We start from the raw sequence: 26,136 nt of genomic DNA, 5'->3' as shown, positions 1-26,136 counted from the left end.
ATACCTAGTCCGGTACTACGGCCGAAGTACGCCTAATACTACGGTCGGATACATACTAGCCGACTGCTATTAGCAGGCGGTTCGCGGGAAGTAGGACCCACCCCTACAAGTTAGGGTAGACCCCTACCCAAGACTAGGGTCCTTATATAAAAGGATCCTTATCTAGGCTGGCCAATGGCCGTAAAACTTCCTTCTGCATCTTGCTTTCTTACTTTAATATTATTAATTACATTAATAGATATTTGGAGTTCTGGGCGCCTAGCGAACCGTAACACTCCCCAATTCTTTGACTAAAATTAATGTAACTTTATAGAGGCTCTTTGGAATACTTATTATTACTTTTGGATTTTTTTTCGGAATTTTAGAATTAGGTGTCGTAATAGAATAGCTAACTGAAATCTTTGCTAACACTTTTCTATAGGAAACGCTAAGATTCCTGATGTCCCAACTTAAAATACTGTCCCAACTTTTCGGCTCCCCCTACATGGAATGTAGGGGGGAAAGAAAGCCTTGGCGCCCAGAACCCCCCAAGTACGGTGCCGGACCTTGCGGGCTGTCGAGTCATGGGCGGGTGCATAACTTATGCGTTCGATGCACTGTGCGCTTTTCGAGGAGAATTGTCCAATGAGTCTCATCCATTTCAACCCTAACCCTAGTTTGTCGCTGAGGGGTACGTCACTGAGGGGCTGTGCTCACTTCTCTTTCCGCTTCCACTCCCAGCGCCCCGGAGAGCATCCATCCGCTCGCTTTCCTGGCGTGAGATGAGACGAATTCCGCTCCATTGTTGGCGCTCTTGGTGCGTGATTGATTGTTGTTGTACCGTGTCGTGCTGCCTTTGATCTATCATTCCATCTGTCGGATCGAACTTGACCATCAACATCCACGGCGTTGATACTCGGCACTGCTGTTGTTTTGTACCTTTCTTCTTCCGGAGCACCAATCTTTATGATCTGAATATCTTCAATTACTTTTACTTCCATCAACCCAGTGACCATCATGGCGGATCCAGAAGTAGCAACTAAATCTCCCGAGAGCGACGCACTCGAGGACATGCCTGTCGCTGAGCCTACTACAGTACCTAATACAATCGACTCACCTTCGGCCTCTGCTGCCGCTCCAGCTCCAGCTTTGTGCGATAACTGTACCTCAGACAGGCCTACTCCTGCTGGGCAAAAACCGACGGGTGAGATTATCAAGCTCAACGACATTGACGTTCGTTTCTCTTCCTTCTCCGATCTCTCATTCGCATCAAATGACCAGGATGAATCTAACGAGCATTTTCCTGCTCGCAGGTATACGTTTCGAAACCGGCCGACTACCCTCACACTCCATCCAAGCTCCTCCTCCTCCTGACTGGCGGCACCGGTCTTCATAGCGTGAACAATCAGATTCAAGCCGATAGGTTTGCCCAAGATGGCGGTTTTGTCGTGGTCATGCCCGATCTTTTTGAAGGTGACCCAGCACCCAACCCGACGACCGCACCAAGTTCCGAAGAGCGCTCTGCCACTGACGCAGACACCGGCTCGGCTGCCCCTACATCATCTTTTCTCGATATCTTTAGGACCAAAGCCGCCGAGACAGCCAAGAGTTTCCTCATCGACATGTGGCTGGCCCGCCACACCGAAGACAAGATCATGCCCATCTTGGAGAAGGTCTTGGACGGCGTACGTGATGAGTTTGCCGATGCGGTAGCCTACGGCGACGGGATTTACGCGGCAGGATACTGCATCGGCGGTCGATATGTTCTTCTGCTGGCGCGCGAGCAAAGTCAAGCTCTGCGGAAGGCCTCGATCAGCGAAAGGCTGGGCGGGATTACGCTTCCATGGGCGCATAAGCCTGCTGCTCCTGCTCCTGCTCCTGCTCCCACTGGTTTGGGCGGTAGTGAAGGAAATAACCAGAGCGGTGATGATCTTGAAGCGAACAGACAGAACAAAATTTCGGGCCCACGGGTTAAGGCGGGAGCGATCGCGCATGCGACGCTGGTGTCAAAGGACGATTTCAAGGGTCTGAAGGCCCCTATCAGTATGGTCTCGGTGGAGCATGACCCCGTCTTCCCGGATGAGGTGCGCATGGCGGGCGAGGATTACATGCGCGAGAACAATGTTGAGCACGAGGTACAGGTGTACCCCGGTGTGCCGCATGGTAAGCTGCTAATTGCTTACCCAAAGTTTGGTAATGTCCCAGCTAACAAATCAACAACAGGCTTTGCGGTTGTAGGAGAGTATGAGGATGCTCATATCAAGGAGGCACAAGCTGCCGCTTTTGAGCAGATGTTGAAATGGCTTGCGGAGCATTGAATGATGTCTTGGTGATAGTACAGGCGTTTCCTACTATATTTAGCGCTCAGGTTCGGGTTTCATATCGCGGCATCCGATGGGATTCCGCAGGTAAAGATAATTGCAAAAGGGTATCGCAACGCTTTACTTGCAACGCTGGTTGGCAAATGACCCCTGACTAGCTAGGGACAGCTTACGATTCTGTACTGGTACACTGTCATCTATGAGACAGTGCAGATAATCTTGCCCATGGTCGTGTTCGCCTCAAGCTGCTTGTGAGCCTTGACGATCTCCTCAAAGGGCAAGACAGTGTCAATGAAGATTTTGAGCTCGCCGCTCTCGAACTTGGGCAGGTATTGGCTCAACTTGTCCCTCAGCTGGCCCTGATAGTTCTCGTCACGGCTCCTGAGGGTACTCCCTTCCACGCGGGCCCTCTTGTAAAGTAGCTTGGAGATGTCCACCTTGTCGGCTACAGCACCGCCCATAAGTCCCAGCATGCAGATGCGCCCATCACGAGCCACCACATCCAGGTTCTTCTGGAAGTAACTGGCGCCGATAAAGTCAACGACCAAATCAACACCCTTGCCATCGGTCTTCTTCATGATCTCTTCCACCCAGTCCTGTTCCTTGTAGTTGAACGCTGCCGTCGCGCCCAGCTCGTTCTCGATGAATTTGCACTTGTCAGCCGAGCCCGCCGTTGCAAAGATTTGTTTCGCGCCGGCAAGCTTCGAGAGCTGAATGCCCGCAATAGACACCCCCGAAGCTCCCGCATGCCACAAGATCGTCTTCCCCTGCTCGCCGATCCCGCCCAGTACAAAATGCAGCGCCTGAGTCGCTGTGATCCACGTCTCCGGCACACCCGCCGCCTGCTCGAAGCTCAGGTGCGCCGGCTTATGCAGCAGCATTTTGGACGACACGGCAATGTACTCGGCATAGGCGCCGCCGTAGGCTAGGCCAAAGACTTCGTCGCCGACGTTGAAGTCGCCGTGGTCGCCATCTCCAAAAGACTCAATGGTGCCGGAGAACTCGACGCCTAAAGTGCTGGGTGCTTGAGGAGGCAAAGGGTAGTGGCCCTCTCGCTGGATCAGGTCCATGCGGTTGAGGCCGAAGGCTTTGACTTTAACGAGGGCTTGGCCAGGCTGGGCTTGGGGGAGAGGCGTGTCGGGGTTGATGAAGAGATTGTCGGCGGAACCTTTGCCGTTTCTTATGTCTGTTTTATTTGGGGCGTTAGATTTCTGTCTGAGAGGCTACTGTAGGGGGGTTTTCGATGCGCTGGTCGATTGGAGGACCTTACCCACTGCTTTCATTGTCCTTGGTGCCATTGTGGGCTTGTTTTTTGTCCGTTGTTATTGCTGTGACTTTTCGAGTCTCGTTAACCTGTGTAATCCTTGCTGGCTAAGGCGTCTCCGTTGCTGCTTCAAAAGGATTGGTTTTCGCAATATCTACATGAGAACTGAGTAAAACGTGGTGTTGAAGATGTGAATGTCAATGGGCGTCTAGCTCGATGACGTTGACGATGATCCGAGCTTGCTTGATTTGTAAACATTTTCCCCACCATGGGGTACCATCCCTCGGCTAGGTTGTGACAAGTGCTGAACAACGCCAACGAGCCAACGAGCCAAGCATTTGTGTACACTGCAGCAGGTTCAGGATAACGCCCTTTCGAGGCCTTCTGAACAATTTTCAAAGCATGTTGTCCTACAGAATTTCCCCAGATCCCCCAGGTCACGACGCCCTAGCCTGACGGAAGAAGAGGTAGCTCGAAGAGACATCTTGCCTGCCTAGATCAGCCCTAAATACAACCAGCAATGTTTGGCTTCCATGGCGAAATGCACGCAGCGCGAGCTCCCACACAGTAAGACGTCTGGAAAGAAAAGAGGTCTGAGCGAGTCATCTGAGATGTCGAAGATCCGGCAATGCCTACCGAGTCAAATCCTCTAGGATCCTGCCATGGGTTTTCTATTTGTTTCTTTCAAAAGGGAAGCAACTGAGGTCTGGTAATGCGATGGCAGCTTATGTCAGAAGAGTCAGCCATGCCTGGGACTTCGCAATGTGAATGAGTTGTATTTGTTTTTAATGTCCAATCCATGCGGCAAGGGCCCTCCTGCCCTCCTAGACAGGCCAACACAATCACAAATGTGTAGAAGTTTTGGGATGGGTCGTTTGGAGATTGTGGAAATTGCCCTGACCATGCTGATGGCCTCGTACCCGGATCGGACTTGGCTCTGGAATTGGAACTGGAACTGGGCTTCACTCACACCCACCCGCAAAAGATGGATGTGAGGTGGTGGAACATCACATGTGATAAGATTAGGTATTAACAGGTCCACCAGTGTGGATGTTGTACTCTGGGGATGGATCTTCATCTTCCAGTCCACTCCAGTGCCGTCTCCAAAAAATCCCTCTTTGTGTCGTGTAGAATCCACCAGGGAGATGCTGTCACCGCCAGTGTCCACGACACCCGTTAAACCGGAACAGAACAAGCTTTTGTTGTGGGCACCAAAATCTGTCCATGGAGAAGGTCGAGGTTCATGATCCATTCCATCCGATCCATCCGTCAACCTATCCATCTCATATGCTCGCTTTCTCATCATCATCATCAACATCATCATCATCCTCCTCCACCTCTTCGAGACTAGGGACCTGGGGAAAAAAGACCTGGAACCTTGATTCGAAAGAAAATGCGACAGGGCTAGAACATGGACGGTTGAAAGTCTCAGTGCTGGACCCTGCAGGTAATAAATTCAGGCGTGTCCAATCACCTCGCGCGCTCGGAGGAACCCCTTTCCAGGAACGCTTCCAGAAATAGTCCCCATCGAGCGCGCACTGTAGGGGCACTCGACGTATCGATGTACATACTCAATAGATTTCCAAGATTCGTGGACAGCGACTGCACATTTCGGCGTTGCAATTGTCCTCTTGGTCCTGAGTTTCCATCCAAATTAACACGACAAGGAAATTATTCGTGCTTCATAATCCAGGTACTAAAGCGTAGCCCAGAAGCACAAACCTCTTATCCACAATTTCGGACAATTACCGTTCACCAACTGGTTGGTACCAAACGACTAAAAAGATGTGCAAACGACGACGTTCTTGGGCAATCCGATTTGGTGTTCTGGCTGCTGCGAGACCTACCTAGGTAGGTACCTAGTTAGTGAAGGTAGAGGTAGATTTGGCACTGTCGGGTGGTTCGTGACCTGCCTTGCTGCAAAGCGCTGCAAAGGCAGGGAGGGTGGCCGGAAGTACCTCTACATGATCCACCGGGCCTTCAGCCTAAGATGAGAGGCTTGCTCCGACCACAACCGAAGACGCACCCTCGCACCCTCTGGACGCTTCATTTCTGTCTTTGACCCGGCATCTGCTGCAGGTACCGCACCCAAACACCAAAACACTACAACATCAAAACGAGACGACACATCCCAGCATCCAGTATCCATAACCATGAAAAGAACCGAAAGGGGAGGGTGAAGAATGGTTGTACGACAAGGAACTGCAGGTGGCGGCATGAACGAATGGATTGCTGCTCACGACTGGTTGAATTGGGAAGATGACGGTTTGACCATGAGGCATTTCATCGATCCAATCACTTCTGGTTCCTGCATGCCTGTGAGAATTGCCCTGTACCCCACCGAGACCCAAGAGGAACATGGCAAAGACAGCGACCACATTCTGGGAGCACCCTTCCTCTCGGCAGATCCAGCCTGTCACCACGCCAAAGGGCACATTCAGCAGGCACAGAAGAAACGGTAACAGGGACGCTGACAGCAGGAAACAGAAGTATTTCCACTTCCTCCTATCGACACCGTCAAACATGTCAGCCACAGGAACAGTCCGTCCCGAGTGGGAGGTCTACTAATCTCTCGGGTTGCCCTGGAGTCCACCCATCGGCATCCCTTCAGGTTCCGTCGGTCCAGTCTCCCGCCTTTCCCACTGTGTCGACAATTGGAAGGCGCAGTCTGTGCACCGGGTGAAAAGCTGTAATTTCGCTGGGATTTCTGGGCTTCTTCTTCTTCTTAGCCAACAACACCACGCATGCCTAAAATCCGTCACTTCTTTTTTGGAACATTGTCACAATGGCCTCCAACAAGCGTTGAGCAAGCAGTCCCTGGCAGTCCCAAGCCCGTATCGATGGGGTTCCAAGGCGGTCCAAGGCGGTCCAAGGCCACACCCCCCAGCACCCCAGGTGTGCTGACGAGGCGTCGTGATTCGAGTGATCGTGTGCAATGGCGAGAAGTTGGGTCAGGCTTGATTGTCGGTGACTAGCGCCATGCGGCAATAGCGACGAGATGCAAGGTGATGGATACGGCATGGATACCACCCAAGGCGGTCTTGGGTCGACAAGGGGCCTTTTGTGGCCTTGGGACGCTGGGCCGATCCACTAATGGAGAAAGCTCCCCAATTTCTACGGTATATAACAGACGATCGCTCGCGAAGCGACTCCATTTCCCCTTTTCCTCCCTCACCCACATCCACGCTCACTCCACACATCTTGGCTTTTCAGTCAGTTCCATTCGTTTTAATATCTCAGCTGCCGACGTTCGCCGTCCTCAACTTTTCACCCCCAACGACCAACACACAACTCCTTCTCTGAGTACATAATCCCCACCAACAAATCAGCCAAAATGAAGTTCTCTGCTGCCGCCGTCCTTGCCGCTGCCGCTGGCGCCCACGCCTGGAGCAACGTGACCTACACCACCGAGATTGTCACTGCCGTCACCACCTACTGCCCTGGCCCCACTGAGATCACCCATGGCGGCAACACTTACACCGTCACCGAGGTACGACACGGTCTCACCCGAGACACGGGGAAGGGAACGCTGGGATGAAAGACGGGAACGGGAACTAGAGCCTGGGGCTGAGTTGTGTGAGGGAACGCCGTGTCCCGGTGTCCCCGATGATACCGCAACATAAAGCCCCATGGAACCTGGTCCCGGCCCCGGATTCGTCCCACCTTCCATCTGTTCCTCCGCAGTCTGGTCCGCTTAGAACGAGAAAATCATTGCTAACGCGTCCTTCCTTCTCTAGGCCACCACCCTGACCATCTCTGACTGCCCTTGCACTGTCACCAAGCCCATCATCACCACCTCGTCAGTGATCTGCCACAGCTGGTGCGTCCCGTCTCCTCTTGGGAGCCGTTTAGACCATGAAATAACTAACACTTATTCACAGCACCGGCTACGTCAACTCTACCGTCCCTGCCCCCACCTCGGCCGGCTCCGTTGGCACTGGCAGCGCCCCCGCTGTCGTCACTCCCACCGTCAGCCCCTCCGAGGTCCCCACCGCCGGTGCTGGCAAGGCTGCTGCCCTCTCTGGCGCCGGTCTCGTTGGTGTTCTCGGTCTCGCTGCCATCCTCCTCTAATTTCCTGTCCATGCGTGACAGCCAAGCGTTTCGACTTCCATGTCTCATGATCCCTCGATTCTCTTGATCGGTAATAGTTAATACTGCCCCGCAACTACCATGTTTCGGCATGACGTTGCGGCGCCAAGGGGGTTGCGCTTGGAGAACTCAAATGGCTGTGGAGTTGGATGTATTATGGATGTGGATTTAGAGAAGGGAGGAGAAATTTATTTAAAGGATACCCAGGGCTAATGATAACGGGGAACGCAGAGTCCCAATTTTGTTTGGATTCTGTGTTTGTATGAACTTCTTAAGACTTTTGTTTTTTTTGGGAAAGCATTGGGATTTGCACACACTTTCAACTTTTCTACCACCACCATTTTTGCATTACCTGATAGATGGCCTGGTCCGCGGTGTTGTTTCTCATGTATCCCTTTACAAAGTCTTGACGACGGCTCACATACACCCTTCTTCTGACCCTTGGTGGAATTGTGTTCCAATAGGGAGTTCAGTGGGCTCTCTGATTGCAAACAATACTAACACTCTTCCATTCTGAACGAACTTGTTTGGCATGACATGATTACTGCCTGGACCAATGTGAAACTCTGCTAATCTCGCCGTGGACAAAAAAGGTCTCATAGCTTTCAAACGGGCGAGCTAACCTCGCCGGGAAAGACGACGACGACGGAGCAGAAGCGTGCCGGTGGTCAGCATGCAGTTAGTAGAGCTAATGGGAATAGAGGATCACGTTAGTGGAGCGATGACCTCTCTGGGCGACTGTCCGACCGCCTTTCTACACCCTTTGCATTTTTTCCCTCAAAGATTATTCGGGAATTGCTCCGGCCAACAATGGTCTTTTAGCAGCTAAGGAGCCGACCGTTTACAAGAAAATGATCATGCAATCAATGACTTTTACAGAGAATGTCACCAACACAAGGTCACATTCATTTCATCATCATTTACGCGCTCACTGAAATCCAAGATATCACAACCCACTCGCACGTTTTTGGACGGATATCACCCTCACTTCTGCGGTGTTCAGTTGTGACGAACAAAGGGAGGTCGGCCAGACCCGCTTCCCACAGCAACCTTTATGCAAGGTACGCCTCGCGCGTGCATCCTTATTGGTCCGATTAGGAATGTTTGTCTCATTACGTACGGACCACTGCAGTACGTATGTCTCTCCTCACGCCGACACCGAGGGGGTGGAATCACGGAGTCTTTGTGGCAGGCATTGGGCAACTAGTTGGTTGTAAGGGAAGCGAGATTACCGATTGAAAGTGGGGGCAGTCGTACAGTAGAAACCCCTGTTCGTGCATGTAATCCGGGCAGCCATTTCCCATGCATTTAGAGGGCCCATGCATTTACATTCCCATGCCAAGACTGGCTATAATTACCACTATAAATCGACTAGAATCACTAGAATCTTTCTAAAATAGGATAAATTTGAAGCTATTCATATATTTGGGGATCCGGGTAATTACCTTCTTTACTTAAATTAATATACTTCCCCTTATAAAAGTCTAGAAGAGTAGTTTGTTTAGTACGTAATATGATGTGTGTTTCTACTTTCCTTTTTATCCTTCTAAGTACCTATACATTATTAAAATTAAGTATATCCTTTTTAATTACCTAGTTGAGTAAATCGATAATATTTAGTATTACCTCCTTAGTACTAATAATAGGAGGTAGGATAAATTTTCTATTATCCTTTTTATTTTTAATAATATAAGTATCTTAAATTTTAATTAACTAGTTATTTACAATGTAATTAAGTACTTCCTCTATAGTAATAGGTTTACTAAGTACCTCGTCCTTGTCGACGGGATTTATAAAGTTAACTAGATTTATCCTCTTTTTGATCCTTGTTATTGCTTTCTTAAAGACTTCTTTAAGGTTATCCGGCCTATTTTTAAAGAAGCTACGAAGGTTTAGATTCTCCTTTGGGCCTAGTATAGTAGACTTCTTCTAATAATTAATAATAGTCTATCTTTTAATTTTATTATACTAAATATTCGAGACCTAATTGAAGGTATATTATAAATTTATTTCTTTAAGGGGGTCCTACCCTTTATTATTAATTTTAAAGTTCAATTATTCGAGGTAGTAACGATAATAGTATAATTTAAAGGAGTTAATAATATTCTAATTTATAGGTTGATATATAAATATAACATTAGGGGGTAAGTATACAATTGTGATAATAGAAGGGGGAAGTACTAGAGTTAAACTTACTTAATAATTAGAAAAGTTATTAAAAATAAGTACGATCCGTTAACTAGGTTTTTTATAATTATAATAAATATAAAAGGATTGTAACTATTCTACTATAATTATACCTATTATCTATACCTTTTTATTATACCTCTATACCGTTTTAGTAGTATTATAATTAAACTACCTCAAAGTATAAGGTACCTTTGCCTTGCTTATTATTTATATTTTAAATTAATTATTATTAGTATTATTCGTTGTAAAGGTAAGAAATATATGTAATTTATTATATTTAGTACCGGGTTTAATTTAATTAGATAAACCGAAGTTTAGAATATAGCGTTAAAAGAATTTAGTCTTATTTATATTATATTAATTACCCCGCAGGAAATTTACTATGAAATTTCGTAATTTAATTATTTATTTAAATATATAGGGATTTTTAATAGGTATAGAAGTAGCCTTACTAACAAAGGTATTCTTAGAGAAATTATACTAATAATAAAAAAGGGTATACTACTTCTTACTAAAGTATAGTACTATATAGGGGTTCGCTAGTTTATTATTTCGGGTTTCCGGATACTGAAGCTACAAATCCCTAGCTTTTTACTATAGAATTTCGATGGAGGTACTAAATCCCCGAATTTCAATACCGATTTACTATTAATAAAGTAGGCGCTTTAGAATTAATTATTTTCCTTTACGTACGCAGGAAGTTTATAATTACCGAAAATCGAAATTATTAATTTGCAAATTAAATTTCTTATTAAAATAATACAAGATTGTATATTATAGGAAGGAGAAATCCTATTTCTACTTAATCTACGAAGCGGTAATACTCTAACTAGGGTAGGGAATTTTATTATAGAACTATTTTTAAAATAGGAATCTTTATACTTACATAAAGGATTTTTAATTTATAAGTTTGTAGCGTTTAGGGGGCGCTTTCTTTCTACTACGCGCTATAATTTTTTAAAGAGGTTACTATATAGTAAATCTATTAACAATAGGACTTCTAGAGGCAATAAAGGGAGGGGATCTTAACCGCTTGTATACGCTAGTACCCTGGCAATGTTGTAATTTACCTAATATAGTATAATATGGTGGTTGATTTGGTGAAAAATCGGGAATTTTGGCGGTCTCACTATATTTATCAAATTAGAAATCGGATTAGAAATACCGCCTGTTGGGGGGTTATTAGGGCTGTCAGGGCTATTAAAGGTTATCAAGGACCATCAAACTACATATCCACCAATTTAGCGGGCCGCCAAATATACAAATATACATTTTAGCACTTGCCCATACTAAATAATTGCGGACTGGCAATTGCTAGCATTTAGAGGGTGTTATGCATTATCAGGTGTATGCACGAGTAGGGGTTTCTACTGTAGTGCAGCAGATTGTGCGATAAGTGGAAGGAAGGCCCAGCGACAACGCTGAACCCTCGGTCGTTGAAGAGACAGATCCACATAGATACCATCAATCAGCATACATCAACACAGTGATGCCGACGTCACTCCGCATGAGACCATTCACCACGAAGTGACAGCGAAACGATGGGGAATTTGGCGTTCCGAAACTCATCATTACCTACGTTGTCAAACGCACGCGGCAAGACATAGTACCGGCAGATGGCGGAGCATTCACAACGGTCGGACTTGCCTGAATACCTTCGGTCGCCTCCCTCAGATTGTTTTTCTTGTTCAACCACTGTCTAGCAACGAGACATGTTCGTTGACCACCAGGCGAGGCTTGACTGTCTGGATGTTCAAGCTAAGAAGAGGTGGATTACCGGAGTGAAATGGTGACATCACTTATCAGCGGTTCATGATGGCCCATTGAGCAGGTCATTGTTCTTCGTTACGGTTGCTGTTGGTCTCCTCACTCGATCGCTCCAGGGTCCGTCAAGTTTGATGACAGCCGGCTGACTGGAAGTTTAGAGGATTCCCCCGTCGTGCTATGACATTCATTCGCATCGCTGCGGCGCTTGTCAACTTTTGTTTTGACAGCTGGTTGCAACTCTCAATTTCCACCCAGCCACTACATTGGCGCCGGCTATTATCGAGATGGTTTCCAAAGTCAAGTGACCGAAGAGCCATTCAGAGCCTGTGAGTCTTGGAACGAGGCTCAGATGCCGGTGAAGCATCAGGATGAACTCTATCTAGTCAAAGCTTATCACACTATTGCGGAGTACTTCGACACCTGGTTGATGTTCAGAGCCTCATATCACAGGGAATCCCAGGCCAGCGAGGCCACGCTTGAAGCGAGCGACGAAATGCTATACTCGGATCTGGAAAGATCTGGAAGACTGGAAGGCGGGCATTTAAGGCTGAAAGAGACCCACAGGTACCGCGCCGATCCGGTGGATGAAGCCGTGATCTCACCCCGGCGTTTCGGGTGGGCTACCGGATGTCTGGGACCCAGATATGTCTCCATCTCTTCTTGCTTTTTGCTGGATCCTCTAGGTTTTTGATCGTACACTACATGCTTTGATGGCCTGAGCTGACCTACCCCTGACATTGGGCTAAGAGGCATTCGCCGCTTTGGCTAGCTCCCGTTGACTTTCTCAATTAGTATTGTTGACAGACTATAATAACTACTTCCTTCTATCATGTGTAGATGCTCTCCCCCTTGGCTACGCAGCAGCACTGGCTTTTCTTGCTTTACTTCCCCTGCGCAGAAGGTTACCGAGTCGTGGTTATCCCCACAGCGTTTGCGGTCATCAACAAAGCATCCTGATGCGATCCTGCACCGTGAAGGTTTCAGAACCACACAGTTAGATGTGGTAAATCATACCTTTTTCACTGCTTGAACAAAAGCAGAACACGTTCGGGAGCCATTCACCCTACCCCTTTTGTATGGCCCTAACCCGCTGCGGGCTAGTATGCTACCTGGAGGACGGCCCTCCGTATGCCCAAAACCATGATGACTTCAAACACCGAAACGATGTCTTTTTGTCTCCGAATTGGCCACGAGTGCTCAGAACATTCTGTCCATTCACATCATTGCTTCGGCTAACTCCAAACTCCGAGCCAGAAATGGCTGTTCGCTGGCACTCCATTAGTGCCTTCCCCGCGTCGACCCCTCAGACGGACCTTTAGGGGGGAGCATGGGGGAATGCGGGGAAATACTCATTTGGCACACGTGCTGGCACGAGTATGTCTGCCATCTCAAGCCCAGTCAAAGATCGGCCTGGAAGACTGTTGAGGACCTTCGCTCCACCCGTTCTCCAAGTCTACCAACTCCGAGGTTGACGGTCCTGTTTGCAATGCAGTCGGAGGCCACGAATTTGAAACCACTTGTTTGCTTGTCTCCTCCTTGACCCCCTCCCTGTTCTTCCCTAACCTTCCCGTCAGGAAACATCCCTCTTCTCTGCGCTCTTTGTCTTCTTTCACTTTATTCCAAATATCTTCTTGGATCTTGACGCTTACTTGTCTATAATCTACAGTCCTCTTGCAAGCTTTGCGTCAAGCAACAGCACCTTCATGAAAACTTCATGAATATTATCTAACCAGTCTATAGATAGATTGGGTCACATCACTATAAACACAATGACCCATCCTCAAGACGAGGCCCAGCATCTCTCTCTCACCGATCCCGAAAGATTCTGGGGTCATCAAGCTGAACAGCTTCACTGGCACAGAAAGCCTTCTGCGGTTCTGAAACGCACGACTAAAGATCTGAAATCGGGTACCTCTCACAGTCATTGGGAATGGTTCCCAGACGGCGAGATATCCACCTGCTATAACTGCCTTGACCGTCATGTCCTAGCTGGGCATGGAGATCAGCCCGCCATTCTCTACGACAGTTCGGTCACGAACACCAAGCAGCGTTTGACCTACAAGCAGCTTCTTGCCGAGGTCGAAACTTTTGCCGGGGTCCTTCGAGAGGAAGGCGTCAAGAAGGGAGATGTTGTTTTAGTTTACAGTCAGTTCATCCATTTACGGCTTTCACGAGTGTCCACTGAGCCAGCTACTAACAGCCTATTTACATAGTGCCCATGGTGCCCGCCACTTTGATCGGCATTCTCGCCATCAACCGCTTGGGTGCCATCCACGCTGTTGTCTTTGGTGGCTTTGCTTCCACAGCCCTGGCTCAGCGCATTGAAGCCTCATGTCCAGTCGCCATCTTGACAGCTTCTTGTGGCATCGAAGGTAACAAAGGGCCTGTCAGTTACCGCGCCTATATCGAAGAAGCTATCAGCATCTCATCCTTCAAACCCCCCAAGACCATCATCTGGCAGCGTGAGCAGCTAGTGTGGCGTCCAATCAAGAAAACTGAGGGCGAGCGGGATTGGCAGAAGCTGGTCAAGAGCGCGCGGTTCAGAAATATCAAGGCTGAGTGTGTTCCTGTAAGGTCGGCTGATCCCATTTACATCATCTACACCAGCGGAACCACAGGTCGACCTAAAGGTGTCGTGCGCGATAGCGGCGGTCATGCTGTTGGGCTGCACATGTCGATTTCGTATCTGTTCGGTATACATGGACCAGGTGACGTGGTAAGTTGGCGTCTCATTCACAAGTCAAAGCTTCGCAAAATGAAAGCTGTTAACAGGACCGTGATCAGATGGGCTGTTTCAGTGACATAGGCTGGGTAGTTTCACACAGCTACACACTTTATGGTCCCCTACTGACAGGCGCCGCCACGGTCCTCTACGAAGGTAAGCCTGTTGGAACACCCGACGCCTCGGCTTTCTGGAGACTAGCCGAGGAATACAAGATCAACACCTTGTTCACCGCACCAACGGCACTCAGAGCCATCCGAAAGGAAGACCCTGACAATGTCTTTATCACCGAGATTGGCAGACGAGGTGGGCTCAAGAGCCTCAAAGCCCTTTTTCTTGCTGGAGAGCGGTCCGAGCCAGCTATCATTAACATGTACCAGGACTTGCTCAGGCGGTATGGCGCGGCAGGCTCCCAGGTTGTTGATAACTGGTGGTCGTCAGAATCTGGCTCGCCGATTTCGGGTGTTGCGTTGGTTCCGCACGCAGGCAAGAACAGGAAGACGAATGTGAAAGATCATCCGCCATTACCTATCAAGCCCGGGAGTGCTGGAAAGGCCATGCCTGGGTTTGATGTCAGGTATACAATTTTCATTATTCCCATTTCCTCAGATGCATGGTAACTAATGCTGCACCGTAATGATCAGAGTTGTGGATGACGAAGGCAACGAGGTGCCCAGGGGCAACATGGGAAACATCGTTCTGGGCCTTCCACTGGCACCTACTGCGTTTCGGACACTTTGGGGGGATGAGGAACGATTCTACAAGAGTTACATGATTCGCTTCAATGGCAAGTGGGTTGACACTGGCGATGCCGGCTATGTCGACCAAACAGGGTACATTCACATTATGGCACGCACTGATGACATTATCAACGTTGCCGCCCATCGTCTTAGCACAGGCAAGTTACCTCTCCCATTTTTTTTGTTGTCATCTACTTGCAAACATTCCTCTAACACCCCGCGTCAGGCACACTCGAGCAAGCAGTCACAAGCCACCCCCTCGTCACCGAAGCATGCGTGGTTAGCGTCCCCGATGCCCTCAAAGGCCAGCTTCCTTTCGCCTTCGTCAGCACCTCGGACGGCGGCGCCGACGTCAAGTCAGACGAGCAGCTGTTCCAGGATATCCAGAAGCTCATCCGCGCCCAGGTTGGTGCCATCGCCTCGCTAGGCGGGATGATCCGGGGCAAGGGCATGATTCCAAAGACACGCTCGGGCAAGACCTTGAGGAGAGTCCTACGCGAACTGCTGGAAAATGCGGTCCATGACGAGTTCGACAAGCCCGTCAATATCCCCTCGACGGTGGAGGACCCGAGCGTAGTGGATGTGGCGAGGGAGAAGATTAGGGAATATTGGCATGCGAAGAGCGGGTTGCATGCGGCTATTGAGGCTAGGGCGAAGCTTTGAAAGGCATGTAGTCACGTAGAAGCATTGTTAAGCGTGTATTTGCTTCATGACGAGAGATACTTCCCCACTTTTTACACCACTTGGGGTAGAGTCTATGTAGGTCAGAGGCAGTGAGCTTGGAAAGCAGAGTTGATGATTTTGATCTGGAAGGTGCACACAAGGTTATCCTGTCCTAGCAGCCCCACAATCTATTTTGTCCCACATAGTTTCTTACACCCATCAGTTTTTACCACCTACAGCCCGATTAGCTCAGCTGGTTAGAGCGTCGTACTAATATCAGTTCTCTGATATCAAGTCAATGCGAAGGTCAACAGTTCAATCCTGTTATTGGGCATTCATTTTTTTGAAGGTTTCTTTTCATGGCAGCGTCATCTTATCCTTCACTATTTTTACCTCCCCTCCCCCTTCTCTTGTCTCATTTGCTCATCTTCTTAGAACATAGGTTTTTTTTTTTTTTTTCCAAGCCAAGTGTTATTCTTCCAAATTCAAACCATACTCAGAGGAAGTGGCACACGAGTCAAAAAGGTGTCAGTCTAGAGAACAACACAGTGGTTGTTGCACTGACCGAAGGTAAAAAGCAGTCACCGACGACCAGACAAGATTTTAGACCTCCAATCAACCGCTCAAACAATCTTCAACCTATTTCTACATCGAGTCTTCTCTCTCGTCACTCGCAGTCCAACACAAAGTTGCCACTGGCTGTGCGGTCCCGGGACCGGGCCCGGTCCCGCTCTCCATCTTTGGGTTCCAGACTCCCGCACTTGCTTCCCGGGATATACTTCGAATACGAGGTGGACGAAACCAGCTCAGCCGGCTCGTTCGTCGAATGTTGGGCTTTGTGGCACCAAGACAGTTACAGTAAATGGGTCAAGGCTCTTTGGATTGGACGGGATGCTTGGAAACAACTTGACAAGTTCCATGGTACATGTTAGTCAGTCAGTTGAAGGCAAGAAAGGGGGTTTGGAAGATTGGCTGGATCGGAGGGCACCGGACCCTTTCAGAAATCAGGTAGGTAGCTGAGTCCAGGCTAGCAAGGTCGAGATTGATCCATCAAGATAATGTATCTGCGTATGTATGTATATATATTTCATGACACGATAGCGTAGGTAGCCAAGTGAATCCGAAACGGCACTACAGGGCTTCGGGGCTGCGGTGGCTGCGGATGCTACGAATAGGAAGAAATACCTCAAGAACGATTATGTTGTGTAACTATTCGATTTCTGTTGTGTTCACATACAGTCGACGAGTCAGTTAGTCCATGCTTTGTCAATTCCGATTTCACTATCTTCTTGGCTCTTATCAATGATTCCTTGCTGATTACGTTGGGCTACCGGTAGTCCAGGTATGTAGCCAAATATTATTTCCTCTCTAGTCTTCGTTTGTCTGTGAGGTTTGTTTCGAATATGGCTTTTCAACAGTCTTGAGTTAATGATACAAGAGAATGGTACAAGAAACGGGCTACCAGTTCTGTGTCTGAACCAGAGCTTTTGCATTTTCAAGTAGCCAAGGTAAGTCATCCAGTGACTTATCAGTACACCTAGAGGTATAGTAGTGCCCTGTTTAAGCAAGTGTGTGTTTGAGTAAAAGGTACAGGAGACCTAACTAACAGCTTTGTGTACCTCTGATTACATGGAGTTATCACCGGGAACTTCTAACACAAATAGTAAAGCTGTAATAAAGGGGCACAACATAGAGATTTACATGTATTATTCAAAATTCTGGTAGAAACTCTTCAACCATAACTACCTAGTCTTCGGCGTCGGACCATAAGGTCTCACAGGACCGATAACGCAAAATCAAGAACCAAGTTAGTTGGCTAGCCCAATATGTATCGGTAAGCAGGAAGCTTACTTCCGGTGCCCATGAAATTATTCTGTGAGAATCCCAGTTTCTCACCAAGTCACCGTGAACATGGTGGTAGTCATAACCTAGCAAGCGGCAGAGACGGCCCCCTAAAGCCAAAGATCCAGGCCAGAATCTGGCCAACAGAAACCAAAAAAAAAAGACAGGCGAAAGGACCAGACACAAATAGACATACGTCGGCATGCTCCACGAGCTGACGAAAAAAAAAACCCCCGAAGAAAGGATATTATGCCAAGGGTGAGCTGGCCTAGGCCACTACTAGCGCAGGCGCGTTTCACCACCGACTATCCGGTCTTGACGGCTCGAGAGTCCAGAGAAAGGGAACTCCCTTCATTTACCTAGCCTGCCATACCTACCCTGGCCCAACTAGCTTCCTTTGGACTAAAGGTATCCAGAAAACGTGTGCATGTACGTTATGTGAAGCGCTGTGTCTATCCGTGGCATGGAAGACACCGCAGAACAACAATTCGCAAAGAAGAAATTCAAACGGTCTTGTTGTCTGTCAGTGTGTGTCGCTCCATCCAAGGTGACCCTAGTTTGACATCATGCCATGCAATGCCATGCTATGCTATGCAAGAAGGGGAGGGGGGAGGAAAGATCGGGGTGAGCGAGCGTGAGGGAGACACGGAGAGAGGCTGGGTTTGAAGACTTTTGCGGAGGCAAAGACAACAGAGGGAGAGTGTGAGAGGGGGATTAGTCGAAAGGCAACGGTAACGACGACAGCGCTAAGTATGCGATAACCCGCCCATCACGAGGAAAGAGAGTAACGGTGTGACGCCACGCACTATAGCTCCTCCTCAACGATATCCATTCAATTCTCCCACAACAGATTGTTATTGTGCACATATTGTAGCAATGTTCACAATCCTAGTCAGCTTCGGCTGGTCTCATCCATCCAGAACTCCTGATTTCCTCAAAACAAATAAATTGCACCCCCTTGCCCTTGACAACAGCCGAAAATCGTACCAAGTAGCTACGCAGGGTAGACGGGTCGACCACGTACGTGCTGCAGGTTAATATATCGTGCAGCTGTTGGTTTTTCGTTGGAGCAAACAACCTCCCCAAAAGAAATCGATTGACCAACAACAGCCCCGCACAGGCCCATTCAGGACTATCACCACCACTCATCCATTCCATTCCCCTTGTCCTTCCTATCTGTCCGTTGCTTCTGTGTATGCTGACTGGTCCGGGACGACAGAAACCCGGGGGTGGGGGGGCACCTTTCGTACGGCGCGCCGCCGATGCCGCCCCCCTTTCCACGTTCGACTGGAACCTAGTACACACCCATTGTCCAATCATACCTCTGATGCAGCCGAGACGTCAGCAAGCGGTAGAGATAAGGGAACGAAATACTGATGCCCATATGCGGTGAAGAGACGGAGTAGCATGGGAAAGAGCAAGAAACCTCGTAGTGACACATGGACCACGAACGTCGGAAAGTAATGAAGAAAAGGGCAACCGAAGACCGCTTCGGGCTCTGAATAATGATAGACAATAGATACTCACGAACTTGAGGGGATACGAGTGGGACACGATCGCCTGCTTTCGAACACCCGGTGGCCTCGTTGTCGTGGCGAACCGTGTCTCGTCTGGCCTAGATTCTACTTTCTCCAAATGCCGTACGTACGGCATGACGCTCACTATCCTAGCAAGCGTCGTGTCGTGTTGTTCTCTCTGTTGTATCTCCATCGTTGATAGTGGTGCTGTGTACTGAATCATCGTGCCAGGTATATGCTTCTCCTGCTTTGCTCTGCTGGGTTGGTTCTGTTATGCGTGTCATCGTGCTAGGGAAGGGTAAGCATGCCATAGCGTTCTGCACACATCGCTTCTCTTCCCATCCAAGGTCACTTTGCTTCACCCAGCTAACGTAAGCGAGGCGTGAGGAGGACAAGCAAAGTAAATCGGAACCTTGGACAGGACAGGAGGAAAAAGGACCAATATAGTGGAGGCAGCGGCCGCCCTAACAACATGACACGCAGGCCGCCGTATCTGTCCTCACGGCGCCTATTCGTCCGTCGTTATCATCCCTCATCGTCGGAATGCGCCCTGGAAGGTCCATCATGCTGGCGGTTTGTTCGTCGAGAAGGCGGAAAGAACGCTTTGCTGCCTCTTTGCCGCGATCTTGAGGTTAGCGAACCTTGCCTCGGGCAGCCGCTTGCCTGCCTTGATGCTTTCCAGAACCCTGGTCGAAAAGGAGAGGACAGCGTTAGCGTAAGCACAGTATCCGTCAAGCTGTGCATCATACACCGCAGGTCCAGCCAACGGAGAGGGGGGTGGGTGAATGAACGTTTGGCCTGGGAAGAGACTTTACGGGGTCCCAAGAAGGACGAACATGGAAGGGAAGAGGTGGTAGCACAGTATACGCATATCCTATGCCCAGCTAGTCACCGGGGAAGAGGATGGACTTACCATTCGACACCGACATACTTGACGCCACAACCGCCGACTCTGCGGATCTCTTTCTCCAATTTCCCGCCGGCGAGTCCACCACCGGCGCCGGTATTTCGGCCAGTCGGTTTGCCTAGGATGACGTGAGTGACCTGGCGGCGGCCGAGATGAATGGACATACGAGCGCCGTTCTCGGCGAGGATTTGCTTCAATTTATGATCAGAGATCAGGGGATGGGTGCTACCATTGACGTAGATGTTCAACCCATCAAAGATTTTTCTGATGTTGCTTGAGCCTCCTCCCTCCTCCTCCTCTTTCCTCTGCCCGTGTTGCGTGGGACCCGATTCCCAAGTTTCCTCCTCTTCAACCGGTTGACTCCCATTCTGTGACGCTCCCTTTTCTGGTAGACGAGCCCGTGACTGCGAATTTGTCTGTGACATGGTCGCCATGGTTCCAGGATTACGTAGCATATCGGCAACGCTGTTCAGTGCGCGAGCTCGTACCTCCTTTGGGATCAAGACGCCACGCTTTTCGTCAAAGTCTTCGGCGCCAGCCCCAACAGAGTCCGAGATTCGGTCGCCACCGGAAGAACTGGCGCGGAACTGACTTTGCAGTTTCCTGGCACGAGACTCGCGCCACCCGGTTGGCACCCGAGTTTCGGCTCGCTGATGGCCGGCCGCTACCGAATTCCACGGGTCGAACGCGCGGCCAGCATGGATTGGCTCTGCCGGTGGCGGCTGTTTAGGATGAATAGGAGGAGCCATGGCACAGCCTGTTTGCTTCGTGATTGTTGGCTGTATCTGTATGGCGTCTTCCGGGCTGTCACAACATCAGTCGATTATGAGAGCGATCCAGCAGGTGGTTGTGGCGTTGTCGGGATGCGCAAATCGTATGTGTTGGTCGAGTGATAGATAGCCACTGGAGAGTCCAAGATAGAGTGGAATTGCACGGCAGGTTGGTTGAACATTGCAGCATATGGTGAATGGAACGCGAGCCAGTTGGCCAACACGTCGACCCGGAACACGACTTTCCAAAGGAGTCCCCGTTCCATTGCCGCGTCTCCATCTTCAAAGCGCTCGCGAAGTCATGTGAGTTCCACCGTTATTGTCCTCCCTTTATGAGTGTGCTTTGTCTCAGCGGTCGCTTTGTTCCTTGTGTCTGTTAACGCGAAGCCCTTGAAGCGATTGGTTTTGCGGTGGTGCACTAACAGAGACTCTGACTTTGACATGCCTGCCGCTTCTCACATGTCCAGCATCCATCATGCCGGCCGGGTACCTCAAGTCGAAACCTGGGAACGTGTGACAACAAACACTGCCTTGTACTGTACCCTGGAACTCAACTGAACTTGGAGCATCACACACTCTCGAGACATCGGATACGTCCAAACATCTACTTGCCGTTAGACTTTCTTTCTTTGGTCCTTTTAGGCAGAGTTGTTGGTCAGCTTTGGAAACAACGGCACCAACAACCCGCGCTTGTTCTTGCCAGCCACCCACGCCGACACATCTCTTAACATCCCACTCGTCAAGTTGAACCCCCCCCCCCCGGGACCCCCTCAAGGTGCTGTTTGCTATTGAGAGACTGTTTCTCGAGCCGCGCAACTGCGCCGACGCCGTGGACTCAGGTCGGCTGGCCGGGAAAGGCGCACAAACAAAGCAAGGACTGGTACCGAATCACATCAGCCTGACAAGGGTGACACAAAACTACTGCGTAAGTGAACAGCGGCATTCAACGATACCCAGCCCCGACAGGAGTGGCTCGAGAGGGGGGTGCTTGAAAAAAAAAAAAAAAATCAAAAAAAAAAAAAAATCAATACGTGCCGCTAGATTGCGAAAAAGAAGCAGCGTCGTTGGCGTAGCTCTTCCCTTGCTAGATAGCTCTCGCGTTTAGGGGAAACAGTACGGTAATATTTCATGATAACTTCCTTGATGTCGACTCTCCCTTCCCCTTTCGTCTTCTCGGCTTCGGCTAGCAAGGACCCTTTTCTCGACATCCCATCCCATCCCGAGACACGGTTGATCCACGATAAAACACAGCAAAAGAAACGAAAAGAAAAGAAAAGAAGGCCTGGGCAACATGACAAGGAAGTAGGAAGTGCTAATTGTTGATTGCTCACTTACTATTATTACTACTTGTGAGTATCTCCGGACAGGTACGGTAGCCTGGGTTACGTCCGTCATTGTCCCCAGCCTCACCACACAAATCAACCGCCGCCGTCATCACAACATCCACATTTCCCGTCCTTAATCACCTTACCTCTGGTGTAAAATTAGACTCTAGCTACATACATTGTGAAAGCCCCTCCGTGAACCATGTACCCATCACACACAACCCTAGCTCGCCTAGCCAAGCGAAAGTGATACGTACATGTGTAGTGGGAAGAGGCTCAAGAGTTGACGAGTGGTCAAGCTTCCGAATCTCATCGCCCACCACTGCACTGTAGATCACCGAACGGGCCGCCTTGCGCCCTGCGAGTCTCAATTGCTCATGTACAATACCTATGCGTAATGCAAGTACTGCAGTAGCTATGGCACGATTGCACATACACTACATACGCATCAACGGCTATGTAAGGCATGACCGGTAGGTTAGCAGCTATGTAGGTGGTGTGGATGCCATCCATAGTCTACACACACTATTTTATGCATAACGTATGTGTCTGTCTACATACCGTAGTGTATAATCAGTGGGGGCCATGGGCCAGAGAAGACGGCGACACCACGACAACGACGGTAATGAAAAGACTCGCCTGGTGAGATTGTTGTCTGTTGTTATTTTGCTTTATACAATTGCCGAAAGCTGCCGAAAGCAACTGAGGAACAGGATAAGCAATCTCTTTTATTCACTTTTGGTAGTTCTCTTGCAACCAGGACCCCGTTGCCAATTTGAGGCAAAGCCAACGATCCGAAGGACAGCATTTACCAGTTCCTTGTCTTTGGCGTCTTGTCCTTTCCTTTCCGTCCATCGGGGGCTTTTCCTCGTCCTTTATCGCTTCAGAACGCAGAACTATTGGAGTTTTTGCAGGGATCGGACTACTGCGTAGAAACTATGTAGGGACTACTGCGTAGAAACTATTTAGAGACTACAACAGAACTGGTTTGCTTGTCAGTTTGGGGCTTCGGCCGTGGGTTACACTAAACAGGGGGAGATATCCAGCTCTCATTGGCTTTCTCAAAAGAGTCTTCGTTCAAGCGACGGACAATGACCAGGGCGTAATGCGCCTCAGAAACCTCTTTTTATGCCTTTATTCATCTCTTCCAGCAAACCCCCCCCCCCCCCCAAAAAAAAAAAAAAAAAAAAAAAAAAAAAAAAAAAAAAAACATAAGAAAAAAGTCCCATACGGCACCTGTCCGCTCAAAATCTATATACTCTTCCACTTTCAGTGGCTCGAGAGTGGAATTGGGCTTATATACTCCACATCACTTAGGTAAATCAGACAAACCTTTTTGCTTCTCCTCTTACGACAGGATGAACTGAGGATAACCTGCGGAGAAAGAAGAGACCGGGGAGGGGGTTCCGTGTTACACATGCTTACCAGCCAAGCTTTCCAAACGGGCACTAAAAAGGTAAGCAATGCGTATTTGGCAGATTTAAATCAAGTGAATTGTATGAAACTCAGTTATGCCTCGTATATACTGTACTGTGGTCCAAGAGATCCCGAGTCGTAAACTCCATAAATCCCACACAGTAAAGTGTCGACAGACTTCCCCGTCCAGGAAGGATCGCCACGCCGAGCCAACTGAACAAGCCAGGATAGAGGAAAGTCAACCATGCAAACACAACAACAAAGAAAAAGAATAAAAGAGACTGGAGTTTCTAAGCAGCACAATCGTAGCAATTGCATAGAAAAACATACGATAGGTAAACACAAAACACAAAACACAGAAATCGTACGAAAACACGCGTGAAGACACGAGCCAAGTCGGGAAGCGCCTCCCCATCACCCCCGCTCACTCTATGTACATACATAGTCCACCTTCCACGATAAACAAAGCCTCCTCCTCCACACATGAAACAAAAAGCAAGAGACCACCAGAGCGACTACCTAAACAAACCCTTGCAAATTCAAACCAGTTTGCACTTTGCAGAGTAGCCAGACCCCAGCCCTTACCCCCCAAGGGGTTCGTGCGCGGCGGCCGCTGACGGTTCGGTTCTTTTGCCGATTACACTAGTGATCCAGCCTTCGGCTTTCCCCTCCCTCACCAGAAAAAAAAAAAAAAAACCGAGAACCCCCCTTGCCTCCCATCCCTAACCCCGGCCACCGATGACCGGGATTTAGGGCCGGCGGAGATAGGAAGGGCGGAGGTCGGGAGGTGGGGGACCTGGGAAGGTCAGGTGCGAGCGGCGCGCCGGAGGTTTCCATGGGGTTTGGAGATTGGGGGAAGAGAGAGAGAGAGAGGGGGGGGGGGGGGGGGCGGGAATGTGGGAGGGGAAAGAAAAAAAATAATCTCAAAAGGAGAACAAAGTAAAAGACGAAAATACATAGAGTGAAAGAGAGAGAGAGACGACAAGTGCCATCAATTGTTGCCCTCATTGCAGTGCCCTACAGCGGGAGCTAGGGACAATGGAGTAAAAAGGGTTGGGGGGTTGCGACACCGAGCACCTTCCTCCCAAAGGAGTAGCAGGGACTCATAATAATACCTATGTAGTGACAGTAGGCCAAGCCGTTGACGTGCTCTTGCTTGCATCCCGTTGCAATGGCTGGATGGAGATGGCTGGGGGAAAAGGGACAAAAGGGAAAGTAACGAGACAAAAGACACACCCACACACATCGCCTGTGGTGGTGGTGGCAGCATTTGAAGCCTTGAACCTTGCCGTCGCCGCGCCGCCCGGACGCCATCGACCATCAGCCATAGAAATATCGACATCAAACCAGCAACCATCGTCGCCATAGAACTTCCTTGTTTCTGGCTCTGGTTCTTTACATAGTTCTGAAAACTGATGACTTCCTGATCGCCCGTCCTTGCCGTCTTGCTTGACGGGCTGGTTGACGACGAGTGAAGTCTGACTTACACATGAATAGAAAACCCTGGTTAGAGGGAGCTCGGTTGTGGTTATTTTTGGTGTACTTTGTCTTCCCTTATTGTGGCAAAGAGACGTTTCGACGATTTCGGGATCAGTGACCTGTCTCGCCCGTTCAAACTTCTCCATACTATGACAAGGGACGAGCCGACGTTTCAATTTTTACCATCTTGACAGTTAGGTGGTTGTTTGTGGCCATGCTTACCCATCTGTCCATCTTGCCTATCGCTTTGACTAGACGATGTGCGGTGTCGATACCAGATCCGAGAGAAATAATCAACCTTTCGACATTCCAGCCCGTATACTAGCGTAGTATCTCGGGTACACTGCGATTACAATGGATCATATATATCCACCGCACACGTACGCAATGTGCATATATAGGAGCCCTGAGCTTGGCGAACACACCTGTAGGTCTACATGGTAGACTCCATACACACCTTCTGGAAGCCAAACTCATCTTTGATAGAGTGTATCTCGCCAGGACAAGTCGAACGAAATGATAACAAAACGATAATGAGCATGCATAGACCGCGACACCGCAGCCACTGCCGCGCTTGCAGGAAATAGAGAGGCAGCCATAGTAATCATGCCAGGGAACAATATTGATGATTGTTGATCAAGGAGGGTTGAAATAGTGAAGGGACATTGAACCGTCGGGCCATCGATCTTACCTATACCACACACCTTGTTTCTGATAAGCTTATGTCCAGCAGCACTGTACAGGCCATGCGCCATCACACCATCTGATATATACGGCGCGGGAGAGGGGGTGGTCGGGTTGAGAGGAACCTCTACTCTGTCGGTGAAAAGATTCACCAACTTAAAGTTCGATATACCTCCAGTTCCAGAACGAAACACCCAAAACAGCCGCAGCATCAACGGGAGGGGGAGAGTCTCGGTATCATGGCAGGTATCACGGACCCTTCCATCACAAGCAGGATGATCTTTCGTAAGCCAGGCCCGCCAGTCAATATTAACGACTTTGCTTGCTCTCGTCTCCTGGGCGTATCAATAGAGGTATACTCGCGTGTCAAATATGTTGTTAATACCGTCGGCCCGGTCTTAGTAGTCGCTACAGTTCTCGGAGAGTATTGCCTCTGCCAACACAGGAAACTGATGCCGCAC

General features: G+C 49.1%; 9 protein-coding genes and 1 non-coding gene across 10 annotated transcripts; 5 read left to right on the top strand and 5 right to left on the bottom strand.

The window, feature by feature from the left end:
- Window positions 1-652: 652 nt before the first annotated feature.
- Window positions 653-2,397, top strand: B0T23DRAFT_25922 (Alpha/Beta hydrolase protein). The gene is made up of 3 exons (XM_062834201.1): window positions 653-1,212; window positions 1,293-2,142; window positions 2,203-2,397. The coding sequence occupies exons 1-3, from the start codon at window positions 997-999 to the stop codon at window positions 2,295-2,297; spliced, it is 1,161 nt and encodes a 386-aa protein (XP_062697427.1). The 5' UTR covers window positions 653-996; the 3' UTR covers window positions 2,298-2,397.
- Window positions 2,398-2,497: 100 nt separating this feature from the next.
- B0T23DRAFT_401317 (uncharacterized protein) lies at window positions 2,498-3,598 on the bottom strand (the record flags this gene model as incomplete). Its single annotated transcript, XM_062838570.1, has 2 exons — window positions 2,498-3,486; window positions 3,571-3,598. The coding sequence occupies 2 exons, from the start codon at window positions 3,596-3,598 to the stop codon at window positions 2,498-2,500; spliced, it is 1,017 nt and encodes a 338-aa protein (XP_062697426.1).
- A 2,003-nt stretch (window positions 3,599-5,601) lies between these two features.
- B0T23DRAFT_25766 (uncharacterized protein) lies at window positions 5,602-6,157 on the bottom strand. Its single transcript, XM_062834200.1, has one exon. It carries the CDS (start codon window positions 6,087-6,089, stop codon window positions 5,676-5,678), a length of 414 nt encoding a protein of 137 aa, XP_062697425.1. The 5' UTR covers window positions 6,090-6,157; the 3' UTR covers window positions 5,602-5,675.
- A 741-nt stretch (window positions 6,158-6,898) lies between these two features.
- B0T23DRAFT_392360 (uncharacterized protein) lies at window positions 6,899-7,635 on the top strand (the record flags this gene model as incomplete). Its single annotated transcript, XM_062838000.1, has 3 exons — window positions 6,899-7,054; window positions 7,302-7,384; window positions 7,446-7,635. 3 exons carry the CDS (start codon window positions 6,899-6,901, stop codon window positions 7,633-7,635), a joined length of 429 nt encoding a protein of 142 aa, XP_062697424.1.
- Window positions 7,636-13,154: 5,519 nt separating this feature from the next.
- Window positions 13,155-15,915, top strand: B0T23DRAFT_25653 (uncharacterized protein). Its single transcript, XM_062834198.1, has 5 exons — window positions 13,155-13,755; window positions 13,824-14,326; window positions 14,395-14,909; window positions 14,977-15,230; window positions 15,299-15,915. The coding sequence occupies exons 1-5, from the start codon at window positions 13,380-13,382 to the stop codon at window positions 15,733-15,735; spliced, it is 2,085 nt and encodes a 694-aa protein (XP_062697423.1). The 5' UTR covers window positions 13,155-13,379; the 3' UTR covers window positions 15,736-15,915.
- B0T23DRAFT_25662 (uncharacterized protein) lies at window positions 15,798-16,779 on the top strand. Its single transcript, XM_062834199.1, has one exon. The coding sequence runs from the start codon at window positions 16,095-16,097 to the stop codon at window positions 16,665-16,667; it is 573 nt and encodes a 190-aa protein (XP_062697422.1). The 5' UTR covers window positions 15,798-16,094; the 3' UTR covers window positions 16,668-16,779.
- Window positions 15,974-16,069, top strand: B0T23DRAFT_t46. Its single transcript has one exon. It is a non-coding gene; the product is annotated as a tRNA-Ile (tRNA).
- Window positions 16,780-18,183: 1,404 nt separating the features above from the next.
- Window positions 18,184-19,486, bottom strand: B0T23DRAFT_25630 (uncharacterized protein). Its single transcript, XM_062834196.1, has 2 exons — window positions 19,109-19,486; window positions 18,184-18,901 (listed from the first exon to the last, which is right to left on the bottom strand). Exons 1-2 carry the CDS (start codon window positions 19,315-19,317, stop codon window positions 18,466-18,468), a joined length of 645 nt encoding a protein of 214 aa, XP_062697421.1. The 5' UTR covers window positions 19,318-19,486; the 3' UTR covers window positions 18,184-18,465.
- B0T23DRAFT_25633 (uncharacterized protein) lies at window positions 19,487-20,934 on the bottom strand. Its single transcript, XM_062834197.1, has 2 exons — window positions 20,008-20,934; window positions 19,487-19,780 (listed from the first exon to the last, which is right to left on the bottom strand). Exons 1-2 carry the CDS (start codon window positions 20,748-20,750, stop codon window positions 19,657-19,659), a joined length of 867 nt encoding a protein of 288 aa, XP_062697420.1. The 5' UTR covers window positions 20,751-20,934; the 3' UTR covers window positions 19,487-19,656.
- A 2,223-nt stretch (window positions 20,935-23,157) lies between these two features.
- On the bottom strand, window positions 23,158-25,225 carry B0T23DRAFT_401314 (uncharacterized protein; the record flags this gene model as incomplete). Its single annotated transcript, XM_062838569.1, has 4 exons — window positions 23,158-23,207; window positions 24,550-24,627; window positions 24,753-24,969; window positions 25,214-25,225. The coding sequence occupies 4 exons, from the start codon at window positions 25,223-25,225 to the stop codon at window positions 23,158-23,160; spliced, it is 357 nt and encodes a 118-aa protein (XP_062697419.1).
- Between the last annotated feature and the right edge of the window lie 911 nt (window positions 25,226-26,136).

Source organism: Neurospora hispaniola (genome assembly GCF_033458365.1).
Source record: "Neurospora hispaniola strain FGSC 10403 chromosome Unknown B0T23scaffold_1, whole genome shotgun sequence".
Lineage (NCBI taxonomy): Eukaryota > Fungi > Ascomycota > Sordariomycetes > Sordariales > Sordariaceae > Neurospora > Neurospora hispaniola.
This window is presented reverse-complemented; position numbering and strand designations above follow the sequence as displayed.